Genomic DNA, 27,846 nt, shown 5'->3' on the forward strand with positions numbered 1-27,846 from the left:
GGGGAAGAAAGTAAAAGTGCAATATGTGCCATGTAAGAAAGCTAACGTTTAAGTTCCTTGCTCAGAACATGAGAACATATGAAAGCTGGTGGTTCCTTTTAACACGAGTCTTCAATATTCCCAGGTAAGAAGTTTTAGGTTGTAGTTATTATAGGACTATTTCTCTCTATACTATTTCTATTTCATATACCTTTGACTATTGGATGTTCTAATATGCACTTTAGTATTGCCAGCCTAATCTCGGGAGTTGATAGGCTTGAAGTCATAAACAGCGCAATGCTTGAAGCACAGTGAAGAGCTGCTGGCAATTGCAGGAAAGTGCTGTTTGAATGAATGCTTACGAGCCTGCTGCTGCCTACCACCGCTCAGTCAGACGGCTCTATCAAATCATAGACTTAATTATTGTAACGGTTTTTGTCTGGTGAAGGAGAAGGGGACCAAGATGCAGCCTGGTAAGTGTTAATTTTAATAAACAAAATAAACTGAACACTGAAATGACAAAAATAATAAAGAGCGAGAACGAAAACGAAATAGTTCTGTAAGGAATACGCACAAAACGGAAAACAATCACCCACAACCAAAATGGGGAAAACAGGCTACCTAAGTATGATTCTCAATCAGAGACAACGATCGCCAGCTGCCTCTGATTGAGAACCATACCAGGCCAAACACTGAAATGGAAAACATAGAAAAACAACAGACTGCCCACCCCAACTCACGGCCTGACCAAACTAAAACAGAAACATAAAAAAGGAACTAAGGTCAGGACGTGACAATTATAATATAATAACACACAGAAATACGAACCATAGGTCATTAATATGATCAAATCCAGAAACTATCATTTCGAAAACAAAACGTTTGTCTTCACACAGTTCGCAACGAGCCAGGCGGCCCAAACTGCTGCATATACCCTGACTCTGCTTGAACAGAACGCAAGAGAAGTGACACAATTTCCCTAGAAATTCATGTTAGCAGGCAATATTAACTAAATATGCAGGTTTAAAAATATTTCTGTATTGATTTTAAGAAAGGCATTGACGTTTATGGTTAGGTACACATACATTGGTGCAACGACAGTGCTTTTTTCACGAATTTGCTTGTTAAATCCCCCATTTGGCGAATTAGGCTGTGGGGCGGCAGGGTAGCCTAGTGGTTAGAGCATTGGACTAGTAACCAAAAGGTTGCAAGTTCAAATCCCTGAGCTGACAAGGTACAAAATCTGTCGTTCTGCCCCTGAACAGGCAGTTAACCCACTGTTCCTAGGCCGTCATTGAAAATAAGAATTTGTTCTTAACTGACTTGCCTAGTAAAATAAAGGAAAAATAAAAAAATTCTATGATAAATTAACAGGCACCGCATTGATTATATGCAATGCAGGACAAGCTAGATAAACTAGTAATATCATCAACCATGTGTAGTTAACTAGTGAAGATTGATTGTTTTTTATAAGATAAGTTTAATGCTAGCTAGCTCCTTGCTGCACTTGCATAGCAGGTAGTCAGCCTGCTGCTTTTCTAAGGAGGATTAATATCTAACCCCCAAAAGTGATATTTGTTTTCAAACAGAAATGTTCTTTTATTTCAGTTTTTCAGTGCTTTTACCCAATCTGACCAGTGTCCCTCTGTGTCTGTGGCTGTGTGTATGTGTTCTTTTATCTCTGTGCCTCTAGTACTCCCTGTGTAACGAGCCCCTGATTGAGTTGTCCAACCCCGGGGCCAGTGGCTCTGTGTTCTACCTGACCAAGGACGATGAGTTCATCATCAAGACCGTCATGCACAAGGAGGCAGAGTTTCTGCAGAAGCTGCTGCCTGGATACTACATGGTGAGATGTGACCCCACACACACACAATACGCACTCACAATACGCACACACAATACGCACTCGCAATACGCACACACAATACGCACACACAATACGCACACACAATACGCACACACAATACGCACACACAATACACACTTACACATACACAAACGCACGTGTTCACGCATATACAGAAACACACACTCACAAGCATGCACGTACAGATACCCGTGCATGCACATGCGCACACACCCTGCATAATTCTTTGACATACTACACTCTTCATTGTAATCCCACTCACTAACATACTACACTCACTCTACAAGCAAAGACGCAATCTTTCCTGAAGAATCTGAAATTCCTTTTGACACAAAGGGTGATGAAGCCCATGTTTTTACTGATCCCATCCTTACACACTTCATTGCTCCAATCCCAAACTCTGCCTACCTGCTTTACACCTTGGTACATTCATTGTCTCGACCAGGGATTGGCAACATCTGAACTCCATGTGTTTTAGAGTTAGTTTCGTGCAATTCTACACATTTTGCCATGTGCTGTAGAGAAAATCTTGCTATTTTAAAAGCTAGTTTCCTGCAATTCTATACATTTTGCCATGTGCTGTAGAGAAAATCTTGCTATTTTAAAAGCTAGTTTCCTGCAAATCTACACATTTTGCCATAGGATGGAGAGAAATGTTTGCAGAAATGTTTGATCACTACAAGTTTAGATAGCTGGCCGCTAGACTAACTTACCAATCTAAAAAATAATTATCTGACATGGGCTAATTGAGTAACAATCAGAGACCGACATAAGAGAGAAACTGTTGATGCACAACCAAATTTCAAAATTGCACCGTGTGTATTCTACTATTCTACCTCGCAGCAGTAAGTTGAGACCCTGACTAAATTGATCAGAGGGCCTGGGTGGCCAGTTGCCTATTCCTGGTCTAGACTGCAGATAACTGGAGGTCATCAAGCCTTGTAAGGCCCTTGTCACTGTGTAACAGAAGCAGGATGTTGTTGAGCCTTTGTTAGCCATGCTGGTCACACTTCAGTAGAACTCTGTTTAAATAGCAACAGCTCCATGTATGTCCATCTTTCTATTTTAGGTTCCTGGTGGGGCTAAGCTTGTGGACATTCATGTACCAACAGAGCATTATTACATGAGAACAGGAAGACTCACACACTTACACGGACCTTTTCCACAATTTGGGATCCAGACCATTGCAGTTGCACGATTCTTATGGGTGTTTTAGGTATACGAGTTAAGGAGCCCAGAGAGATTCTGAGCCATGCAGGTTGTCTATAGCCTGAAGCCATAACAGACTGAGACTGACTGACTGAGACACAGTGGGGAGACACACACACATACACAGGCAGTAGAGCAACTCTACACGTCTGCAGCACCTGACAGGACTGGGTTGGGCTGGGGGCAAAATGCAAAGCATGGTGATGTAACAGACGTCCGTGCCACCCTCTCACTTTTACCCCTCACACTTGTTTTGCACACTCATGCTATTATTTTCCTTGCATGTTTTCTCCCCCATTTAATATGTTTCCATGCCAAGCTCTATTCTCTATTACGCTTTCACTTGTTCTCATCCTCTCACATCTCTTTCTCTATCCCTGTTGTTCCTCCCCCGCTCTCTCTCTCTCTCACGTGTCTGTTGTTGACTTGTCAGCGCTGTGCCCTCCACTCATGGACAGATGGGTCGTCTGTGGCTGGAGGATATGGGTTCCCTCCCTCTCTCCCTCTGTTTCTCTCCATTCCTCTCTTCCTCCTACTCTCTATCATACCTCAGTCGGTCTCTCCTTTGAAGGTCACTGGCTGTTGCCTAAAAGCCTGAAGGCACCCTCAGCAGGCTGCTGTTGGAGTCCTGCGGCCCCTCTGGCCCCCTCTGACCCCTTTCTGTCGCCCCTCTTTCCCTCTCTATCTCTCTCTATCTCTCTCTCTCTCTATCTCTCTCTCCTCCACTTGCTCTCTGTCTGTCTGCCTGCCTGCCTGCCTGTCTGCCAGCCAGCCAGCCAGCCAGCCAGCCAGCCAGCCAGCCAGCCAGCCAGCAGTTGTTTTTGAGTGGATAAGGAGCAGGCTCCTCTGTCATTACTTTAATGGGATTCAGGAGGTTACGGTCAATGTTTTTGCAACGTGTCGCTTGGTTAACCTAATTTAAAGGGGAAGATTGATGATAAGGAGATATTTTTACTGAAGGGTGAATTAGATGTGTTTAAACGGCTCGTGCTTTGGGTTACTGCTTTCTGCCTTTTCTTTTGCCTATTCATGTGTTTTGAATATTTTGAAGGTTAGTTTGGTCTTGTGGTACCAAATCATGGACTGTTTGTTCCAATACTGCCCTGTGCTCTTGGTCTGGCCTTGGTGCCATTGGCCTTTTTCTCACACTGTCTCTCTCGCTATCCAGAACCTCAACCAGAACCCTCGCACGCTGCTTCCCAAGTTCTTCGGCCTGTACTGCATCCAATCTGGCGGTAAGAACATCCGCATGGTGGTCATGAACAATGTTCTACCGCGCGCTGTCCGCATGCACCTCAAGTTTGACCTGAAGGGCTCCACCTATAAACGCTGTGCCTCCAAGAAGGAGAGACAGAAAGCCAAGCCCACCTTCAAAGACCTGGACTTCATGCAGGACCTGCAGGATGGCCTGATGCTGGACCAGGATATGTACAGCGCTCTGGTCAAGACCCTGCAGAGAGACTGTTTGGTGAGGAAAACCAGCCGGGTTTTCGGACCCATTGCTATAAGGGTTTAAATTATACATTGACCTGGTTTGAAACCTACAGTTGAGGGCAAATGTAATATGACAAACTGTCTTTGACGCCAAGCGGCAAGTTCATAATTAAATACATTTATGAAATATACCCCTGACTGTGCGATTACATCATCCACTGTGTTGAAAATGTTTTATATGGCACTGCAGTACAGGTTAACTTTTTAATGCCCTGAACTGTAATAGAAAAGATCACTAAGAAGGACTCCATTGACCTGTGGACCTGTTCATAGGGTTGAAAGGCCTGGCTCAGTCCCATAACCGGGACCCATGTCTCTGTGTATGTTCCCAGGTGCTGGAGAGCTTTAAGATCATGGACTACAGCTTGCTGCTGGGGGTCCATAACATCGACCAGGCAGAGAGGGAGCAGCAGATGGGGGGAGGAGAGAAGGATGAGAAGAGGCCCGTGGCCCAGAAGGCCCTCTACTCCACCGCCATGGAGTCTATCCAGGGAGGGGCTGCCTGCGGGGAGTCTATCGAAACAGACGACACGTGAGTGACTGAGACGTGTGACAGGCTGGGTGTGTGTCTGTCTATGAGTGTTGCTTGTTGTCTCCTTGTATATCTCTGTTTGTCAGTGTCACCTTTTGTATCTCACTTCATCTCTTCATGTTTGTCTCTGTAGGATGGGAGGCATCCCAGCAGTCAATGGGAAAGGAGAGCGTCTACTCCTCTACATCGGAATCATAGACATCCTGCAATCCTACAGGTAATAATCATTCAGTCATACACGTACCCATACATCATATCAATTATACAGAGTCGTGTTCATTAGGGCACACTGTAGCGAAACGTTTTGGAACGGAAATGAAAACGTACATTTCTTATTGGAGAAGTTCAGGTAAGTCCCTATTTTCTTCTGTATGGGTCCTAATGAATATGACCCAGGTAACTACACTGTACAAAAATATAAAAACAACATGTGAAGTGTTTGTCCCATATTGCGTTAGCGGAAATAAAAGATGCCAGAAATGTTCCGTTTACACAAAAAGCTTATTTCTCAACAAAAAAATTGCACAAATTTGTTTACATCCCTGTTAGTGATCATTAAACAGGTGCACCTTGTGCTGGGGACAATAAAAGGCCACTCTAAAATGTGCAGTTTTGTCACACAGCACAATGCCGTAGATGTCTTTGCTGTTTTGAGGGAGCAAGCAATTGGCATGCTGTCACGATCGTCCTCCTCTTCATCTGAAGAGGAGAGGCGAGAAGGATCGGACCAAAATGTGGCGTCGTAAGTGTCCATGGTAAATCTTTAATAAAGCAAGTACTGACACTGCATACAAAACAATAAACAAATGACGACCGTGAAGCTACAACATAGACAATCACCCACAAACAAACAGTGCAACCCAGGCTACCTAAGTATGATTCTCAATCAGAGACAACTAATGACACCTGCCTCTGATTGAGAACCATACTAGGCCGAAACATAGAAATACCCAAATCATAGAAAAACAAACATAGACTGCCCACCCAACTCACGCCCTGACCATACTAAATAAATACAAAACAAAGGAAATAAAGGTCAGAACGTGACACATGCTTACTGCAGGAATGTCCACCAGAGTTGTTGCCAGATAACTGAATGGTCATTTTCTCTACCATAAGCCGCCTCGTTGTTTTAGAAAATTTGGTAGTGCGTCCAGCCAGCTTCACAACCGCAGACCATGTGTATGGCGTTGTGTGGGCGAGAAGTTTGCTGATGTCAATGGTGGGGTTATGGTATGGGCATAAGCTACAGACAACGAACACAATTGCATTTTATCGATGGCAATTTGAATGCACCGAGATACCGTGTTCGAGATCCATTGTCGTATCATTCATCCACCCGCCATCACCTCATGTTTCAGCATGATAATGTACAGCCCCATTTCGCAAGGATCTGTACACAATTCCTCGAAGCTGAAAATGTCCCAGTTCAACCATGTCCTGCATACTCATCACACATGTCACCCATTGAGCATGTTTGGGATGCTCTGGATCAATGTGTATGACAGCGTGTTCCAGTTCCCGCCAATATCCAGCAACGTCGCACCGCCATTGAAGAGGAGTGGGACAACATTCCACAGGTCCCAATCAACAGCCTGATCAACTCTATGCGAAAGAGGCATGAGGCAGATGGTGGCCACACCAGATACGGACATGTTTTCTGATAAACGCCCTTACCTTTTCTTTTTAAGGTATCTGTGATCAACAGATGTATATCTGTATTCCCAGTCATGTAAAATCCATAGATCAGGGCCTAATTCATTCATTTCAATTGACTGATTTCTTTATATGAACTGTAATTCAGTAAAATCTTTGAAATTGTTGCGTGTTGCATTTAATGTTTTTGCTCAGTATATATTATAACTCATTCAGTCACTCTCTGTCATGTAGAACCAGCCTCCCAGCTTCATAAGAGTAACAAAATATTCAGCCTCCATCAGTGTAGAAAACAGCCTGTAGCCGTGGATGGCTGCCGCTGTTTATACTGTATTTGTCTCTGTGGCCTTAATGCATTTTGAATATCAAACGTTTGACTGTTATTTCTTTCCGGTTCCAGGCTAATAAAGAAGCTGGAGCACACATGGAAGGCTATGGTTCATGATGGGGTGAGTTTCACGTTCGTCATAATCCCTCTTCATTTGTATTTCTTATTACAGTGGACTCTGTAATCATATCTGAGCTCTTTATGAACATAATCATTTCCAATATCCCTTTCTTCTCTGGCTTATGGGTTATGTAATGCTATTCTATGGCCAAGTCTTATGACTGGTCAAGGTTTTCTTTGGTCCAGAGCCCAGAGTTTTTCCCGCTCAGGTCATGTGTTTTGGAAAAACTCCTGGTCCCTAGTCCTTCTTATGGACAAGACAGTCTGTCTTACCTCAGCCCCTCCCAGACAAACAGCTGTGACCAGCTGTGTGGTTTTAATCATTGAACAGCAAGCTAGCGTCTGTCTGCCCCCCCCTCTGTCTGGGTGTGTGCTATACCCTGCCATTCTTTTCCATCATGCACTTATTGATGAAGTCACAGCTATACAGACAGGTTGAGCTATTGAGGAGAAGCAGGGTAGCCTTTTGTGTGTGTTTGGTCTTGTGTATCAGTGCAACAGTACAGGTCCTTCAGGCCACACAAGTAGTGTGTGTGCGTGTGTGTGTGTGTGTGTGTAGCCTCCTTATTGAATCTGTCCAATACACATGTACTCAGTGACCCAGTAAGAGCTTCCTCCGCCTCATCTCTAACAGATCCTCTGGCTCTGACCTCAAGCACCTCAGCCTACCCTCATTCCTCTCAGACATCATCTCCAGGATGCTCCTAGTATAGAACCACAAGTCTCTCGCTCTCTCTCTTTTTTTGCTCTTTCTTTCTTTCTTCTTTCTTTCTTTCTTTCTTTCTTTCTTATTTCCCCCCCCCCTCTTGTCTAACAAGCCTGGTGTACATCACCTTATTTTCTCACCCTGTCTCTGTGACGTGTTGTGAAACCAGCATAATGAGTGAATGATTAAGGGCTATATGTTCTCAGAGTTAACACAACCAACACATAAACAGATCGGGATTTATTCAGCTGCAGTGATGCTTACCTCTGAATAATAGGATGGGATGAGGAAGTGTTATTTTCTTCTGGCCCCCTGTAGAGAGAGAGGATTCATACACTAGGCCATGCAGGGAGACGTACAGCATATGGGGAGACGCTGTATTTAAACTTGTTTTTGTTCTCTCTCCCTCTACCGCTCTCTCGTCCACTTTGTCTTTCTCTCCTCATACCATTTTCTCTGCCTCTCTCCATCTTTCTTTCTTTCTTTCTTTCACGCTCCTGTTCTCTCTCTCTCTCTCTTTCTCTCTCTCTCTATCTCTCTCTCTCTCTCTCTCTTCTCTCTCTCCTCTCTCTCTCTCTCTCTCTCTCTCTCTCTCTCTCTCTCTCTCTCTCTCTCTCTCTCTTCTCTCTCTCTCTCTCTCTCTCTCTCTCTCTCTCTCTCTCTCTCTCTCTCTCTCTCTCTCTCTCTCTCTCTCTCTCTCTCTCTCTCTCTCTCTCTCTCTCTCTCTCTCTCTCTCTCTCTCTCTCTCTCTCTCCTCTCTCTCTCTCTCTCTCTCTCTCTCTCTCTCTCTCTCTCTCTCTCTCTCTCTCTCTCTCTCTCTCTCTCTCTCTCTCTCTCTCTCTCTCTCTCTCTCTCTCTCTCTCTCTCTCTCTCTCTCTCTCTCTCTCTCTCTCTCTCTCTCTCTCTCTCTCTCTCCTCTCTCTCTCTCTCTCTCTCTCTCTCTCTCTCTCTCTCTCTCTCTCTCTCTCTCTCTCTCTCTCTCTCTCTCTCTCTCTCTCTCTCAGGACACCGTATCAGTCCACCGTCCTGGCTTCTATGCAGACAGGTTCTTCAAATTTATGAGCAGCACTGTGTTTAAGAAGAGCTCATGTGAGTAGACCTGATCAGACTAGATTACCAGTCAGTCAGACTGACAGACACACCGCTTCCACTGCTTAATTCACTTATTGTTATGCTTGAAGGTTGCTGTTTGCTATTAACTTGATGTCTTATGAATGGATGTATTTTTTCACTTGACCTGCAAATACTCCGTTATGTATTTTGTACTGGGAGGTATTAGAAAAGATTGAACACTCAAGCACACACACTTAGTCAAATCAAATCAAACTTTATTTGTCACATGCGCCGAATACAACAAGTGTAGACCTTAGCGTGAAATGCTTACTTACAAGCCTTTAACCAACAGTGCAGTTCAAGAAGAGTTAAGAAAATATTTACCAAAGAAACTAAAGTAAAAAACACAATAACATAACAACAATGAGGCTATATACAGAGGGTACCGGTACCGAGTCAGTGTGTGGGGGTACAGGTTAGAGGTCATTTGTACATGTAGGTAGGGGTGAAGTGACTATGAATAGATAATAAACAGCGAGTAGCAGCAGTGTATAAAACAAAGGGAGGGGGTCAATGTAATAGCCCGGTGGCCATTTTTTATTAATTGTTCAGCAGTACTGTTCCCTTTGGGAATAAGAAGACAAGTGTTCCCTTAGTGATGTTATTCCTCTTGTGTGTGTTCTGCAGCCTTGAAGTCTTCTCCCATTAAGAAGGGCCGTGTGGGCCTGACGGTGACTAAGTACACTGGCCCCGGGGCCGCCTGGTCAGCCAGCCAGCTGCCCTCTGAGAGAGACGACAACATCTACGACCTGAGAGGAGCACGCAGCTTCCCCACGCTGGAGGACGAGGGTAGGGGGTACTAGACCATCCAGACCCCCCCCCCCATTACATACTCCACCTTCTTCACACTGCGCTATCATTTTAACCTAGCTGTTAACGGAGACTGGATGCAGGTGTTTTGACAACCCGTTCTGATTCTCTCTCCCCCTTCTGTCTTTCTCTCAGGGCGACCAGACCTCCCCTGCACCCCTCCGTCATTTGAGGAGGCGACCACAGCCTCCATCGCCACCACGCTCTCCTCCACCACCTCTCTGTCCATCCCAGAGAGGTCTCCCTCAGACGCTGGAGCAGAGCACCCCCGCTACAGGTACCAGAACAACAGCTCTGAGAGAAGGTACCACTATGGACACAATGTCCTATTCCTGGAGCATGTTTTCATGACGCATGTGGAGCATGTCCTTTTCATGAGAATAAAATAAAAAACAAGAAGAAGAAAATAAGTCAGTTTATAGTTTATAATAGCAATAAGGCAACTTGGGGGTTTGTGGTATATGGCCAATATACCACTGCTAAGGGGAGTGCCTGCATACAGCTGTTGGCCGGGGTATATTGGCCATATACCACAAACCCCCAAGTTGCCTTATTGCTATTATAAACTGGTTACCAATGTAATTAGAGCAGTAAAAATAAATGTTTTGTCATACCCGTGGTATACGATCTGATATACCATGGCTTTCAGCCAATCAGCATGCAGGGCTTGAACCACCCAGTTCATAATATAATGGTTATATTCATGACCGAATAACCAACAATAACTAATTGTGTTGAACAGTCAAAGCTATAGAGCCTATTTTATGTACCCCTCCCTGGCTTATAACACCATTAACTTACAGTGGTCTCTCTGTCCGTCTGTTTCTCTGCAGGAGGCACACCCAGTCTGTCAGCCATGACGGGAGGTAAGAGCACTATGCATGGCCTGTATGAAATGTACAACTTATCCCATTGTATAAAGGACTTGGGAGTTTAGTGTTATTACAGCGCTAGTCATTCTGTCTCTGACCAGTGAGGAAGGCTACTACACTAGGGTGTGTCAGGTATGCCTGTTGGTCTGTGTTTTTATGGATGTGACCACCCTTCCTGTTGCTCAGTTGCATTTCCTGTGTGTGTGTGTGTGTGTTAAAGCTGACAGTTTGAACAATATCCTCATAGTCATAGTATCACTTCAAATCCAAAGTGCTGGAGTAAAGAGCCGAAACGATACACAATTTGTCACTGTCCCAATACTTTTGGAGCTGTATGTGCGTGTGTACTTACGTTACGCATGTTTGTGTGTAGGACTCAGGAGGAGGTGCATGAGGAGGAGCAGCAGACCATCACGGTGGAGGTGGAGGTGAAGAGACACGACAGCGAGCCCACCATCACGGCCCCACAGCCCTCTCCAGAGACCAGGTACACAGCCTCAGCCTTACTCTACATAGACCAAGATGTATCACACAAAGCCCTGAAAAGACAGGCTCAACTCTACTGAGCAGCACACCTAGCATCCAACACACTCGCTGAAACCAGGTTAACCTTTCAACGGGCACCATCTTGGTACCTAACATGCTCGCTGGTTCATATAAGCGCTCCCTGTAACACATGGCGTCGTGGGTATAAAGTGTCCCAGATTGCTACCTTTCTGAAGGGTTTGTCAGGTTACAGACCTGTTACGACTGCTCTGACCCCAATAAGAACCGTGCCGCAGTTGCTTCTGCACTTTTCACAAAAAATACACTGAAAATGTCTCAGGATAACACCTTGGTTAGCCAACACTGCACTCTGGGAAGTGGGGGAGCCATGCTCCCATTATGGTTGATAGGGCAGCGATGATATTAAGTCCCCACATTACTCTATGTCCCATTTGGTTATTGGAGTAGTTGCGGGCTGTTGCTATAAATCCATTATTATGAACAGATAAGCGCTGCCTGTGGATGTTCTCTGGAGCAGCCATCTAATTAGGTTAAGAGAGTGGAGTAGGGTGAGAGACAGGGTAAAAGGGTGAGACAGGCAGACAGGAGTGCATTGGGAAAGTCGTGGAGCAGCCGGGGCAGTGGAACTAGGTCAGAGGGTCTGGGGCTTGGGCTGAGATGCTGAGACAGGGCCAAACATATGGCCTCAGGGGGGCTGGGTGGGGTAGAAGGGCGAAGCGGGCAGGCAGGCCAACGGGGTACTGGGGAATTAGCCATCTGGAGACCCGGCTCCTCAAAGCAGCCTCAGAGACTCCCCTGCTGGGAGAGAGAGAGGGAGGTGAGGGCAAGAGAGAATAAAAGAGAGAGCGAGTGCAAGGTTCATGGCTGCATGGCAACATCAAGTCCACCCATTTTAAAGACTTCTTCCCAACCAATCAGGTCTGAGATGCTGTCATTGCTCTTTAGGAACGCCAGGCTCCAGGTTTTTCAGCGTAAGCTCTAAACACACAAGGCTGAGAAAGCAATCTGGGATCAGCTTAAGTCGTTCCTAATAGGCAATGATCTGGGCCTGGACAATAGAGGGATTGTGGTGGCGTGGCACCACGCCATCTGGTACTGTAAGTCTGGGTTAGTGCCGTAATCATAAACCATCCTTCTGATCATACGGGTCAGTCTCAGCTCTGCCTGGCTGGGCTGGTTCTTGTTCATTGGAAGGGCTTAATAGGAAGTGGCCCTGATCATTTGTCTGTACAGCTATTCTATCCTGTGCGTGAGAGAGCGAGAGCAGGTGTGTGTGTTAGAGAACAGGTATGTACAGTATGTCTTATCACATCTGTGGTTGTGTATGAGCAGGTGTGTCTGACCCCCCCCCCCTGTCTCTTCTCTCAGTGAGTTACCAGAATTAGCCTCTGCTGCTGCCTCTCCCCCAGCCTCTGGGGCCCCTGCTGAAGCCTCTGCTGAGACCCCTGGCCCAGGGGCCACTGTCAGTCCCAAGGTTGTGGTTGTGGAGGCTGAGCGGGAACGCCGGGGCAGCACAGTGTCTGGGTCCGGATGCACCAGCCAAGCCTCACAGGATGACGAGGATGACGTGCCAATCACAGACATCTACTTTGTAAGCTGTGCTTTCATTGGCTCAGCACACACACACACACACACACAGGTCGTATTCCTTAGGGCATGCAGCAGAAAACATTTTGTAACGGAAATCAATGTCCAGGTAGTCCCTGCCTGTTTCAGTCTGTTGTCTTACGTTTGGTGCCTAATGAATACGACCCTGGACACACACACAAGGCACAATTATGATGGACGCTAAATACCCCTAGCCCTACGTCTATAGGCTTACAGCCCACTTACAGCATGGTAAATAGCTAAATACTACAGTATCCTAGCTACTAAATAGATTCTAGGTTTGTCAGTCAGCAGGCATACTGCACTAAAATGATAGACAACAGCAGATGGTAAACTAGACACAGATAGCTTACATCTCCATTGGTCATCATTTCCATTTTTGCTTTGTCAAATATTGTTTGTCCATGTGTGTAACTCATCATTGCCACCCGTAATGCAAATGGTCAGTGTGTGTTGTTAGCCTTGGGTCATGGGATGCTATGTATGTGTGAGTCTCTGAGTTGGATGCCTTTCTACAGAAGCTTTGACAGTTGGACCCCAGACGGAGCAGAGAGGGTGAGTCTGTAGAGGGTTAAGGGTTAACCGTAGAGTCGATGACCCCGTGGAAATCTAACTAGCATAATAACAAAATCCCCGTCAAAATCCATCAGTTTAAGATAGAGATGTGGGTTTTTTCTGCATTGGATGCGTCTTAATCCACCGCATTTCCCGACGTCGCCCTTCTGTATCTGCGGTGAAAGGTGACACAGCTAGAGAGGGGTTTGTCAGACCATGAGACATCCTGAAAATCAGTCTTCTCACAAAAACATCTGTAGCGTTTGAACGGTTGGTCCTACATACTAATATGACCCCTCCATGGAAAGGTGAGTCTCTAGGAGGGCCACAAGACTAGTCTGAAGTTACCTGGGTAACATTAGTAAACTCCCTTTTGATTCTTTTTTTTGACTGTCTGTTTATCCATGTATGAAGCTGTTATTCAATGCGTTTCTATGGGCTAAAAGCAGCAAGGCCAAATTCAATGTTTCATCAAATTATTTTTTATATATTTTTATACATCGGGGTCCTAAAATTCGGAATCAAATAGCTAAATGATCCTTGGTATGACCATCTTAAAACAATTCCATATGCTAGGTTCTACGACAGATTTCAGAGCCAGAGCCATGCATTAATGGATGAGTCTCTGGTGATAAGGGATGAGAAGGCTGGATAGGGAAGTCTCCTCTGGTATTGCTCTGACTGGTGGACAGTCTCTCCTGCAATCAAAATGCCTCACACTGTGGCCCAGTAGGTCTGCCTGTGGCCCTGAGCGTCAGTAGGTCTGTCTGTCTGTCTGTCTGTCTGTTTAGCAGCTCTCTGTTGCCTTTATGACCATTTCATCTGCTCTGCTCTGCTTCTCTCTTCGTGTGCAGTTGCTCAGGTCAGGAGACATAGAAAATAGAGACGCGGAGACACACAAAGAGAAGATCTGTAGCAAACAGCAAGGCAACACTCCTAGACAACCACTATAACACCTCTGTCTCTGTATGCAGTATGCACCGGTGGTCATTTACATTTTAGCCAACAGACACAGATGAGGTCATTTCGTATTTTAATGGAACATTATTTTATTTGTAGAGTGCTTCTAAATGGCTGTAGTCTAGCACGCTATGAGGTTGTACAATACGGCCATGTCGTATGAATATACGAAGCAAATACTAGTAGACAGCATAAACAGAGGATTGTCTTCTGGGTAGCATAAACATTATTTGACTGGTAAATGATTATTTGACTGGTAAAAACAGAGATGACTCTTCATCAAAACATTTCATGGGATATTACACCAGTCCTAAGAGACAGAGTGGACATTACTCTGAGAGCCCTTGGAGAGAGGGCTTAAGTGATTGTTCTGGTCAGAGCAGGCATTGGGAAGATTCACACGCCCCACAAGCCCCTGTTGAGTGGCTACAGCCTGAATTATTAATTTATTATCAACAGTCACTGGGCTTTGGTCGGTATACTGTATACCGAGGCATTTGGAAATAGCCACAGGATGGTTTTTCAATTACCGTCAATACCATTTGAAACTATTTCTTTTAAGTTTTTCAATAAATGTTCATATTTGTAGCTACTTTAAGTAAATACCTGCAGTCAACTTGTGCAGTACGTTAGGAGATTAAGCAGATCTCATTCTTTATTTAACTTGTCACATTATTTGACAGTATGAAGCTTTCCATAGTTCCCCAGAACAGTTGCGCAAGTGTGGTGGAAATATTGTAATCGAAAGGAGAAACTCTTACATTTCTTCAAAACAATCAAACTTTATGGTGATCACTGAGAACACATTTTTACAGGCAAGTCCATCCTCCTGGATGTTCATGACATCCAACAGATGTATAGAATGGGTCACAAGGTTAAGATTAGTATGAAAGATACTTATAATTCACAGCAGACAGTATGTCATTGTGTAGAGACCAGGGTCTGGCCCTGGGGTCATCTCTCCCTGGTACCTTATAGAACAGAAACATTAACTCATGCTCTGAAATGTGGTATCACCCAAAGACATCGGAAATCTCCTGTCAGGCCCATTTTCAGTTCACACAGACACAATAGAGTTATAACAACCCTCTTCTGTTGCATAAAACAACCATTTGATGCAATGAACGTATTATAACATAATCTTGCAATTTTGCTCTCTCACCAGTCACGTGTTTGTTTGTAAATAACACAACGGGAGAAAGCAGGAGTACGGCTGTTTATTGACAGGGGTTGCGTTTTATATTGAAAGTCAAGTGTTTTTTTTGCTTCAATAGAGTGATCAGGGACGTGTAACTATATACAGTTGAAGTCGGAGGTTTACATACACCTTAGGCAAATACATTTCAACTCTGTTTTCACAATTCCTGACATTTAATCCTAGTAAAAATTCCCTGTCTTAGGCCACTCCAATACCTTGACTTTGTTGTCCTTAAGCCATTTTGACACAACCTTTGAAGTATGCTCGGGGTCATTGTCCATTTGGAAGACCCATTTGCGATCAAGCTTTAACTTCCTCACTGATGTCTTGAGATGTTGTTTCAATATATCCACATAATTTTCCTCCCTCATGATGCCATCTATTTTGTGAAGTGCACCAGTCCCTCCTGCAGCAAAGCACCCCCACAATATGATGCTGCCACCCCCGTGCTTCACGGTTGGGATGGCGTTCTTCGGCTTGCAAGCCTCTCCCTTTTTCCTCCAAACATAACGGTGGTCATTATGGCCAAACAATTCTATTTTTGTTTCATCAGACCAGAAGACATTTCTCCAAAAAGTACGATCTTTGTCCCCATGTGCAGCTGCAAACCGTAGTCTGGCTTTTTTTATGGCAGTTTTGGAGCAGTGGCTTCTTCCTTGCTGAGCGACCTTTCAGGTTATGTCGATATAGGACTCGTTTTACTGTGGATATAAATACTTTTGTATCTGTTTCCTCCAGCATCTTCCCAAGGTCCTTTGCTGTTGTTCTGTAATTGATTTGCACTTTTCGCACCAAAGTACGTTCATCTCTTGGAGACAGAACTCGTCTCCTTCCTGAGCGGTATGACGGCTGCGTGGTCCCATGGTGTTTATACTTGCGTACTATTGTTTGTACAGATGAACGTGGTACCTTCAGGCATTTGGAAATTGCTCCCAAGGATGAACCAGACTTGTGGAAGTCTACAATTTTTTTCTGAGGTCTTGGCTGATTTATTTTGATTTTCCCATGATGTCAAGCAAAGAGGCACTGAGTTTGAAGGTAGGCCTTGAAATACATCCTCAGGTACACCTCCAATTGACTCAAATGATGTAAATTAGCCTATCAGAAGCTTCTAATGCCATGACATCATTTTCTGGAATTTTCCAAGCTGTTTGAAGGCACAGTCAACTTAGTGTATGTAAACTTCTCACCCACTGGAATTGTGATACACTGAAATAATCTGTCTAAACAATTGTTGGAAAAATTACTTGTCATGCACAAAGTAGATGTCCTAACTGACTTGCCAAGACTATAGTTTGTTAACAAGAAATTTGTGGAGTGGTTGAAAAACTAGTTTTAATGACTCCAACATAAGTGTATGTAAACTTCCGACTTCAACTGTAGTTTTCCTTCACAGAAAATACATTAGTGCAACACATTTGGCAGAGAATAGCTTAATTTTCATCAGATGACAACAGAAGTTCAATGCTATTTGACTTTCAGCCACACAAGTAAATGAGCTTACAAGGAAAAAGCAAGGTCTTTTTGTCTGTTTATCATAGATAGAATGTAGCCAGCTATATTTCTTAATGTTTTGCTTAGTGAATTGTGTAAGCTTTCTGTTTGAGAAGTCAAAGCCCTTTGGTTGAGTTATCTGTACAGCTGCCACTGCTATCTTTTGATTTCCTTGCATTTTTTCTCCTTTCTGTTCTCGGCCCTTCTGCTCCTTCCCATCTTCTCAGAGCAGAGCAGGCAAGACCTTTGCCCTAGTGACTCCAGACTCCACACAGAGACAGCATTTAGGCCTACACATGCTGCTTCAGAGCCAGTACTGTTCTTCCTTCAGACAATAATGCGTCAATGTTTTTCATTGGCTCAATGTCTCTCGTTCACATTCGCTTGTAAATGTCCAAACTCACAAAAAATGACATTCGGTAGCTCCTACCTATATATGTATAACTTTTTGAGCTGGATTGACTGTCTTTGCAATTAGTTTATTTTGGTTTGCACATGTTAGCATATTTAGCCTCCATGGAGATTCATTATTACTGGTAACAGTAATAAGTCAGTTTGGTAGAGTTTGTGCATATATTATGACGTTTTTGTTCGTTTTGGACATCGGTGAGGGTTTTCTCGGCTGTTCACACAAGTCTAAGTTCGGAGTCAAAGTCTACGCCCCTTGTCGGTGATTGGTCAACAGTAGGGAAGTCTTTTGTCATTCTATGAAAGACTACTAGTTTTCATGCACATTTTCTCATTGAAAAATACTGCACCAAACATCTTAGTTAGATGTAGAATTGCGCGACTAATATCTCTTCGGCAAAAAACGTAAACATTTGACAGATTTCTTGAGATATTTTTGATTAATTCTGACTATTTTGAGATGAGCTGTCTTCTAATACCCATACTAACATACTGTATACTACATACCTAAAGAGTAATTACTCAAGTAAAAGTGAGAGTTACCTAGTAAAAGTCAAAGTATTTGGTTTTAAATCAACTTAAGTATCAAAAGTAAAAGTATAAATAATTTCAAATTCCTTATATTAAGCAAACCAGACACCACCATATTATTGTTTTATTTATGGATAGCCAGGGGCACGCTCCAACACTCAGACATCATTTACAAACGACGAATGTGTTTAGTGAGTCCGCCAGATGAGATGTAGTAGGGATGACCAGGGATGTCCTCTTGATAAGTGTGAATTACACAGTTTTCCTGTCCTGCTAAGCATTCAAAATGTAACAAGTACTTTTGGGTGTCAGGGAAAATGTATGGAGTAAAAAGTACATCATTTTATTTAGGAATATAGTGAAGTAATAGTTGTCAAAAATATAAATAGTAAAGAACAGACACTACTTAAGTAGTACTTTAGTAGTATTTTACACCACTGCTATTAGTTCATTTTAGTATACTGTAAGCGAAAGGTATCGTTTCAGTTGAGAGTACTAGAGCTTCGCCTGTCTACCGGATGTTGATGCTGTTGCTATGCAACCTCTTGCTAGCTTGTTAGCATAACAAATTACTAACACCTCACACTGATCATTTTACTCGCCCTAGCAGAGCTGGTTAGGCTGTTTTCATGTTATCCAGAGTGTTGGTGACTGTAACTGTGCTGCTGGCACCAATTTAATTACGCTTTTTTTTGCCAACATTTACTGACAACGGCCACATTCAACAGGCGTTGAGTTATTCTGTGCGAGAGTGCTCTGAAATCGGAGTAGATAGCCAGAATTAACAATGTCCATTGAAACGCACAACGACTATACCACTTAGCTAAGAATGATGTGAATAATCAAGTCAATAAATGTTGGGTAGTTAGTTAAATAGCAGATTAGTTCAAATACTGCCTGACAATTTCGATGTATTAGTAGCCAACAAACGTTAAGTAACTAGCAAACATACTGGTACATACTGCTGTAATGCTATGCGTTTCAAAAGGATGGCATAGCTAACAAATTGTCAGCCAACATAATGTAACTTATTTGAAAAGTCATTACTTTATAACCTTGCTCAACATTTTTGATAATTAGTTAAAGCAATGCATTTGTATCCACTCTCGTCGGACTTCGGCTGCATATTTTCCTCCATTGTCTTCAAATCTGAAAACTTGTGAAGCCCATTTTCTGAGGAATTGCATTATGGGCCCTAAAGCACGGAGATAGTGTCCACTGCATGTATACTTCGTATTTTGGGCATAGTACTATTGGTGCTTTTCCCCCCTAGTTTTTCAAGCGAAGGTGTTTTAAGGGAGTATGTGAGCACACTTGTTCGGCTAGGCGCCAGCCGAACTGAGGCATGCTGACGCCTTCAAGGTGGAGAGAGAGAGTGAAAGAAAGCACCTGACTTATTCATCATCATGGCTGATCATGGCTGATTGACATTTACTTTCGTCACCCTTCACCGTAACACAGTCAAACCAGCAATCATCTCTTCTATCACCTCTATACTTAACCTTTTTAATTTCTCTCCATGTTCCAGCTTTGTCTCATTTGTCTGTCCCTCCATCCTTTTCACCCCTCTCCTCTGCCCTCTCTGGTGTCTCCCATCTCTCTGTGGGGATGCTGTCAGCTTGCAGGGAGAACCTGGGTGTTCTCTCCTGTCCTGCGGAGGAGAAAGCTTCAGACCAGCTCTCAGATGCAGTGTAAGTCTGTGGGACATGCTGGTAGCTCTGCTAACTGCATAGTCAATGCTTCAGTTAGTTGCACCTTTTTATACAAATATCAATGGCTTATAGCTGTGACTGGAGTTGTTGTAGCTTAGTCCCCCAGTCTCCTTACTTTGAGTCTTAGTGCTGTAACTGTACTGATTCCTCAGTTGATCTTCTCAATGTTTTCCAAAGATGTCAGTGAAAATTAGACAAGATCCATTATGGACTGATATTCCTTTTCTCAAGGGATACTTGATTTGTAAGAGGGCATGACACATTATATGCTCTACGTATTGTTCTAGACCTTTCTTATTTCATCATGTCATGTGTTTCCTCTCATAACAAAAGGGTCATGGTCTTTTTTTGTTCTGCCTTCATATCATGTCTTTGTTAATATTATTTATATACCTCCTCCTCCCCTTGGGGTTTGTTCCTCTTCATGTTGAATCAAATCATGGCCGGCTGTATAGAGAGAGAGAGGGAAAGAAGGGAGGAGGCGGCTGAGTGACAGGAGGGGGCTCTGGCTTCTCATTTGAGGCCATCTGTCTCTCGTTCACTCCCTATATTCCCACCTCTCTCACTTTCTCTCTCCACCTGAGGGGTCTCCCTGTGGATGGTGTGTTAGCTCTTGCGCTGTGAGTGTTGCGTGTGTGTGTGTGTAAGAGTGTGTGTGAGTGACAAGTGTGACGTCAAACCTCAGTGCCGCTTCCAACTACGTCATCACAGGCAGTGTGTGGCAGCTGCTGCTCTTTCTGAAAGGGAAAGTACCGTACGGGGCCACGGTCACTGCCTCAGAGACTGAGCAGCGCTGAGGCTCTGACAGGGCTAAACACTTAATGCACATAATAAGAAAGAAGGGGGGGAAGATGCTTTGGGAGAATATGTCCTTTTGGCTGTTGGCAGTGATGGCACGCTCGCTTTCCACCCACCGCTAACCACCCACTCCCAACCTGTTTTCTGGCTGATACATACTGCAGATTCCAAATGTTTCCTGTCCACTTCACCATGGCTTTTTTGAAATAGTATAGTCATAGAAAGCAATTCTTAGTCACATGCATAGGCCTCCCAGCCAGCATTACAAATGAAGAGTTTTGAAAGTGATAGCAGGAAAGAACTAACATTCTTTTGAATGCAATGTGGATGTTCGTACATGTTAGTAGTCTACCTCTAGGCCAGGGGTCTCCAACAGGTAGATCGCAAGCTCACAGCCCACTTATGAGTAGCTCGCCAATCTATTCTGTGTTCCATCGCATACTGTCATAAACATAAAGCTCCCGGCTACAATCCAATCAAAGCCACATTGACATTATCCCACCCGTGGTTAGTCACTATTGGCTTAAAAACCCAAACATAACACAATATCTGCCAATTAATTTTCTGTTTGGTGCCAGCGTTTGTCTATCACTCTGAATGCAGTCAGTTAGCAATGCTAATGATAACTGTCTTATGGGTAGACAGAAAAAAAAAAACTATTAAATGTTAACTGCAAAGTAGTATTACCTGACAGAACTATATCATGATTATTTGTATCAATTGGGTGGTGATTGTTTCGCAAACTCTGCCATGACCTGCAGCAGAAACATCCGAGACCTACAAATGCCTCTCTTGCTAGATGCGCAATTAAAGGTGAATTACTCTCAAAAATGTAAATGTTATATATATATATTTTTTTTTTCAGACTGAAAAAATTGTCTTCTGATGTGATTTACAGGCCCAGTGCAGTCAAAATGTAGTTTTGCCTGTGTTTTATATCATATTGTACAACATCTGATTAAACTTGTATCAGTGTTATTTCCTCATAGTTGCTGGTTGAAAATACAATCTACACATGACTTTCCAATCAGCAGGTTTGCATAGGCGCAAACATCGGCTTCCTATGGTGACATCACCATGCAGTAAACTGGTTAATAGAGTTCCAAACCTCTCTGCCAATAAGCTCGTTTTTAGTTGTCGTCGTCGTCGTCCCCCCTCTTGCTTGAGATTAAAAAACAAATGTTAAAAAGCTATTTTTGCCCATTTGAATGGAAATCTATTACATTAAGGTACTTAATTGTTACCCAGAAATGATATAAAAACATCTACATTGGGCCTTTAAGTCTCTATGAATAATTGTAAAACTAATTTAAAAAATCCCAAACCTGGAAGAAATGTACTGAGAAAATATAATTTAGGAAAATACTAAATATAACTTTATGGGTCCCACTTAGTTATTTATTAAGCATTATTTTACCTGGTATATTGACAGAACAAATATATATTGTACACCAAGGACCTGGGAAGAGTTGCAGGGTAGAGTAGAAGAACATAATATGCCTACTTTTTTTTATTTATTTAGCTGTCATGCTAGAAAAGATTTGAGACCCCTGCTCTAGGCTGTATTCCAATAGGATTTCACTGCTAGTATTTCACTTTCACATTTCTATGGTTAGGCTCATCTATATTCCAAGCTCACACTTTCTGTAATGGCATTTCCTCCTTTTGCATTTCTAATTTTATTTTCCTGCCTGTCTTGTGTTTTCCTGTCCTGTCTATCTCTCTTGCCTGCCTCTGCTTCTCTCTGTGCTGCATCCAATGGCCCCCTCTTTCTGGCGCCCTCTGCTGTGTCATTTGTGCAGCCCCCTGAGGACAAGACCTGGGTGTACTCCCCTCTGCACTACGGCAGTGAGTCTCAGACCTTGCCGGATGGGGAGGAGAGCGAGACAGTAAGTAGTATGAATTACACCTCCAGTACCAGTGTGTATTGGCTGGCCCAACCGTCATGCCCACTCAGTATGGCCGTGCCAGTTATGACCATTTGGTTCCCCCTCCTTTCACCATGCAACACCCAGCATGCTGTTCAGTTTCTTCACAACCCTGGGTCTGTCTGGCTGCATGTGGTTTGGCAACTTGGTACATGTCTCCTCCGCTAGGGTTGCAAAATTCCGGTAGCTTTCCCAAAAGTCCCAGGTTTTCCTGAAATCCCAATTGGAAGATTCCCGGAATCAGAAGGGAATAAGCAGGAATAAGCGCCTCCCTACCAGGATTTCTGGAGAACCAGGGATTTTTGGGAAAGTAAGCAGAATTTTGCAACCTACCACCTCCTGGCTCATGCATCACCATTGCCAGATCCCAAACCCACACAGCTACAGTTGTCAATGTCATTTGTTTTTTCTGAAACAACTGACCAACATATAATCGCTTTGACACATACAGTACAAAGCAGATGGTCAGATGAATATAGGCAAGTATGGCAATAAATTGATTTGTACAGTTCCTCTATGAAACCCAATAACTGTGTTTTCTTTGTTCTTGAGTCCATATAATATGACAGTATTGTTTTCAGATGATCCTCTTTCATCCACTCTGCACAAATGATCAGAAACAACTGTTATGAGACACCATAATTGATCCCTTGGTACAAACTCTGTTATATTACTGATGACTTCTATTTCACTGGGTATTTTCAGGGTGCCAAATCCCATGGATGTTCTGTAATTGAGATTTTAGATAAATTATAAATTAAACTCTTATTACTAAAGCTACTATTGCGGCTTTGGAAAGTTGAGCAGACATATCCCATTACGGGCTTCTAGTTTCCGGCAAGGGTTGGGTGGAGATGGATAAGCAATCACTCATTTTCTTCTTAAAGAAACATATATGAATCCATTGACAAATGTCATGATTAAAGTCCAGGTCACATTTTTATTAGGATAGTCCCATATAGATGATCTATGGTGGTTATACTATCTGTTGATAAGCAACTGCATGCTACGGTTAGGGTTATTGTTAGCCTAGGTTAAAACAAGGGTAAAGGTTACATTTATGGTTAGGATAATGGTTAAGGTTAATGTTATGGCTAGGGTTAGTGGATAGTTAGTTGAAATGCTGTTGACAGTAATTGAACAGCTACAAACCATCTACTTGAAACTATCCAAATAAAGTGTTACTAAAGGCCATTCTACTCATCTTGTTGGGAAGATGAAATTACCCTATTACACCCTCTGAGCTTTTTTTTTGTGCAGGGTATTTTAACAATCCTAAGCTGCAGTAGTTGTAGAAGCTCAGAGCTGTAGCTGGCTGGCTAACCCCTGGGTCAAAGCCCACTGCACTCGTATGTGGCAAGGAAGAAGTGGATTGAACAATCACTCCTCCCCCGTCCCATTATTCTCCATAGAGAAGACACACAGAGAATCGTCACTTCCACGTCCCCCAGGGACAGGAGCTGCCAGAGGAATAAGTGGAATCAGAGCCGTGGGACATGGCATTACAGTGCCTAGTGGAAGTAGATTGTCTCCTGGGGTTTGTCTATGCATAGATGAATACAAATGTAAAAGCAGTCATGGAAAAATGCATTATTTAGTTGTGTTGAGGGGATGTTCATTTGAGAGGAAAATACTACATTTTTCTACCCTCTTATTTTCACTATGTCCTCTGACTTTCCCTTTAAATTATTGATATACCTTTGATCAATAGATGTGCTTTGATAAGAGTTATACCTCAGTTATATCGTGCTGTGGGGAAGAATAGATTATTTTACACTCGACAGGATTATGTACCAAAGATTTACAACTTCTATTTCTCTCTTTTTCTCCCTCTCTCCTTCCACCAACCTTAAACACTCCTCCGTAGAGCTGAGAGGATGATTCCGTGGAGAGAGGAGCCATCAGACTGATCCCCAGGCCTCTGATTGGCAGGCAGCGGAAGCATTCCAATCCAGAACTGTATTTTAAACCATGGATACAAAAACAAAACAGACTAAATACTGTGAGGAAACCCCCTCGACATCCCGTAGTCACAGTGGTGATGATACTGTATGATCGATTCCCCTCCTTTCAACCCACCCCAACCCCAAATTGCCATACCAGAAGAAATGCAGGAACTCAAATTGCTAGGCTACACATCTAGCATGCCCCATAAAAACATGGGCATTGAGGCAACTCTGCTAATCCTCTCACATTCCCACATGTCGATACAGTCAAATGGTCACATGTATTTCATTGATATCATGTTAATTTATATTGTGATTTTCTTAGTTTATTATTGTTTTTTAAATATTTTTTATTTGTGCACTTTTTTCAGACATTTTTTAGTACTGTGAATATATTTAGTTATGTTGTGTGCTTCAAATATAGCTCTAGCAGCAATATTAACGTTGTTTTGTAGCTCTAGCAGCAATCTTAACGTCGCTATCGAAGTGGTACTTCACCGCTATGTTGAATGGTATTTTACCGCTATGTTGAATGGTATTTTACCACTATGTTGAATGGTACTTTACCATTGGAGAGGGAACACTTTATTTCCAATAGATGAAAAATTATCTATAGAATGTGTTTCAGAAAACATGTCTTGGTAAATCTCATAAGCCTAATGTATTATTTTACAGGTTTGTTTATTCGTTGTTAGGTATTTATTTTGCCATTTCTATCACAGTATTGCTACAGGCTTCTAGCCTCAAAACCAGATCATTGCAACACTAAATAAGGTTGGGTATTGTCAATCATTTCAAAATCCTACATCATTACAAAGTCTTCCAGAACCGCCCAACTTTCAGAGAAATGCAAACAAATCATTTTCTAAGCATAATGATTCATTGAGCTGTGTTAATGTCATGAAATACCAATATTTCAGCAGTCAAAACTTGACTCTGAATGTTAGCTCTGCTGGAGGGGATTTAGGCTAATGGATTTGATTACTTAGGCCAAAACACTCACAGTATCACGTATGTCCAGAATTAATTAATACTTCTGTTATTTAGTAATAGTTAATCTAAGGGATTTCACGCTGCTCTTAGACAGCAATTTTATGTATCAACCATGATCAGATGTGAAAGTGAGGTCTTCATCACAATCATCTGGTATAGGATTAGTGTTATAGTATTTATGTGAATTCCATGTTTTAAGGTTTAAGTTGTGTTTCAATATGTTTTTATTCCTTTTCTGTTTCACACTTGGCTGTTTAAGTTAGTTGGTGTGTTTTGTATGTCTGTGCGGGACGGAAGGCGTCAATGTCAAAACTTGTAAAATACTGATCATTCTATCATAATGTGCAGTGGCCAGTTGTAATCAGTTGCTGCTGTCCATGTCATCAAGAAACCATAGCAGCAGTATGTTGTACAGTACAGGTGTAGTCTTAGTTTTAATTGCCTTATTGAGAAATTAAAACGTATCATATTGATGTTTTTTTTTCATAGTAGTGCTGTTGTATTTATTATTTTCAAGTCCTTTTTTTCAATACTGTAGTTGTGAGCCAGAAAATGTGTATATACAATTATAAATACATATATAAAGATTATAAATATATTTTCCATTTGAATTGGAGAATATTATTTTTATTTGATTACATTTTTTGCTGCTGGCAGGAAATGATTAAGAGCTACACATGATTTACTGTACCATGTTCTTCAAGGTGTTGACATGATGCAGCTCGATTTATGGTTTATAAATCACAGCTGTTTTCTCTTTTTTTTTGTATGATATCCGTTACTGAAGAGTTGTCAGTTTTACTGTACCAGTTTAGTGTACATGTTTTCAAATCACAGTGTGCCCTCCTTTACATAGACATAGCATGGTTTAAAAATGAATATGCATATGAGAAATATGTATTTATGTATATCTGTGTATATTCATCTATTTATACACAAGGATAAATAGATGGCTGTATGTCTGTGTGTGTTTGGACTCTTACGATGAGAATGAATATAAAATAAAGCAGTTCTATGTCTATGATATAGTGTATTTGTCCATGCTTCCAAAGTTGTCTGGTGACTTCCATGTCTATATTGCTGATGTTTGCAAGCAAGGGAATTCCCTCCATGTGTCTCTCTTGTGCTACTGTTCAGCGCATGCTGTGAAAAACATAATTGTGCAGGTCTTGATTTTTGTGTGGCCTTTTCCCCCCTATTCTGTAAGAAGGGTTACAGAAGATACATTTTAAGAGAAGCATATTGACTAGCCTAGTATAGAATTCAGTATTTTCAACTGGTGAGAATAGCAACATGATGTTCACTGCACCCTACCCAAGAATATCTTTCTTTTGAATTATGCCATCTTATCTGAAGCAATACTGGTGAATGAGGAAGATATAAAGAAAATGTTTCATAACACTACTATGATTGGTCCTCATCAAAACAGAAATGTTTAAGTCTACCAGTCAGTTGTCATCTGAGCTAATTTATTATGGTGGGTGTGGCCCACAAGGAGATCATACTTACTGGACTGTTTACACTTTACAGCTTTTTGAAAAGTAGTACAGCTATAACAATACAATACAACAGAGGGAAAATGTTAAAATGTGTTATGCAATCAATCATGTTTTTTTATTATATCAAATATGAGGTCCTTAGGAAATATTTTGACATTGGTCCATAATTTCCCTGTTCTAACAAAATGTCATGCATGCTCTCAAACGCTGTTTGCACTGTTACCTGCCCATATATTGTTACAGCTACGACCGGAAGTGACTTTCGTAGCGGGTTAGGAGAACTTACACAGCAGGTTAGGAGAATTAACATAGCAGGTTGGGAGAATTAGGCTAACATTATTAAGGGTTAGGGCTTTGGAAAATGCTCTCCTAACCTGCTACGAAAATCACTTCCGGGTGTAGCTGTATCAAAGTGGCGTGAAAAGGGTGTCTCTCATTGTGGCTACATGATCTTGGTTTTGATTGTTTTTGTGTTTTTGTTAGTATTTTGCTTGAATGTTTTACATAGAGAAAATATGCCCTGTGAAAGAGCCCTCTCATTAAAACATTGAGCTATATCAGAGTGAAGTGACATTAAAATGTATTCTCAACCGAATTCAACTGTCAAAAGAGCAGGGATGAAATTCAATTGTACAACCTTCTCTTAATTTATGTCAATCAAAAGGTGGGTGAAAAAAATAAAGTTCCAAAATGAATGCCAACATAAATGTTGTCTTTCTGTCGGTGACGTGTTTTCAATATGGTGCTTTAAATGCCGCATTCACGTGCTACTAGGAAATTTCAAACTTGTTAATCGATTGTAGTTATACATGTGCACCGTTCAACCAGTTAGCAATGTCTATGTTTCCTAGTTCCGACTAGCATGTGAACGCGGCACAACATAACTGGGAACTCGAGAAAAAAACTAGGTCAAATCGTAACGTCAGTGATCTTCAGGTCAAAAAGTTGGAGCTCTAAAAAGATGCCTGAGTTTCCGACTTCAAATTTCGAGTTGGAAGACCGTTCAAAAGGTTTTCCCCAGTT

General features: G+C 42.4%; 1 protein-coding gene across 4 annotated transcripts in view; it reads left to right on the forward strand.

Moving 5' to 3' along the window:
• Positions 1–27,524, forward strand: part of pip5k1ca (phosphatidylinositol-4-phosphate 5-kinase, type I, gamma a) — an 80,436-nt gene extending 52,912 nt beyond the window's left edge. The window contains exons 6-18 of one of the 4 annotated variants that reach the window (XM_020498818.2): positions 1,673–1,825; positions 4,224–4,523; positions 4,882–5,081; positions 5,215–5,298; positions 7,138–7,186; positions 8,896–8,980; positions 9,632–9,793; positions 9,950–10,118; positions 10,648–10,680; positions 11,060–11,173; positions 12,562–12,784; positions 22,260–22,346; positions 24,253–27,524. In XM_020498818.2, coding sequence (XP_020354407.2) covers positions 1,673–1,825; positions 4,224–4,523; positions 4,882–5,081; positions 5,215–5,298; positions 7,138–7,186; positions 8,896–8,980; positions 9,632–9,793; positions 9,950–10,118; positions 10,648–10,680; positions 11,060–11,173; positions 12,562–12,784; positions 22,260–22,346; positions 24,253–24,258 — 1,665 coding nt within the window. In that variant the 3' untranslated portion in view covers positions 24,259–27,524. The remainder of the gene's footprint in view (positions 1–1,672; positions 1,826–4,223; positions 4,524–4,881; positions 5,082–5,214; positions 5,299–7,137; positions 7,187–8,895; positions 8,981–9,631; positions 9,794–9,949; positions 10,119–10,647; positions 10,681–11,059; positions 11,174–12,561; positions 12,785–22,259; positions 22,347–24,252) is intronic. The other 3 variants (XM_031786180.1, XM_031786181.1, XM_031786182.1) reach the window with 3 other exon arrangements.
• The last annotated feature ends 322 nt before the right edge of the window (positions 27,525–27,846 follow it).

This window comes from Oncorhynchus kisutch, linkage group LG13 (genome assembly GCF_002021735.2).
Source record: "Oncorhynchus kisutch isolate 150728-3 linkage group LG13, Okis_V2, whole genome shotgun sequence".
NCBI lineage: Eukaryota > Metazoa > Chordata > Actinopteri > Salmoniformes > Salmonidae > Oncorhynchus > Oncorhynchus kisutch.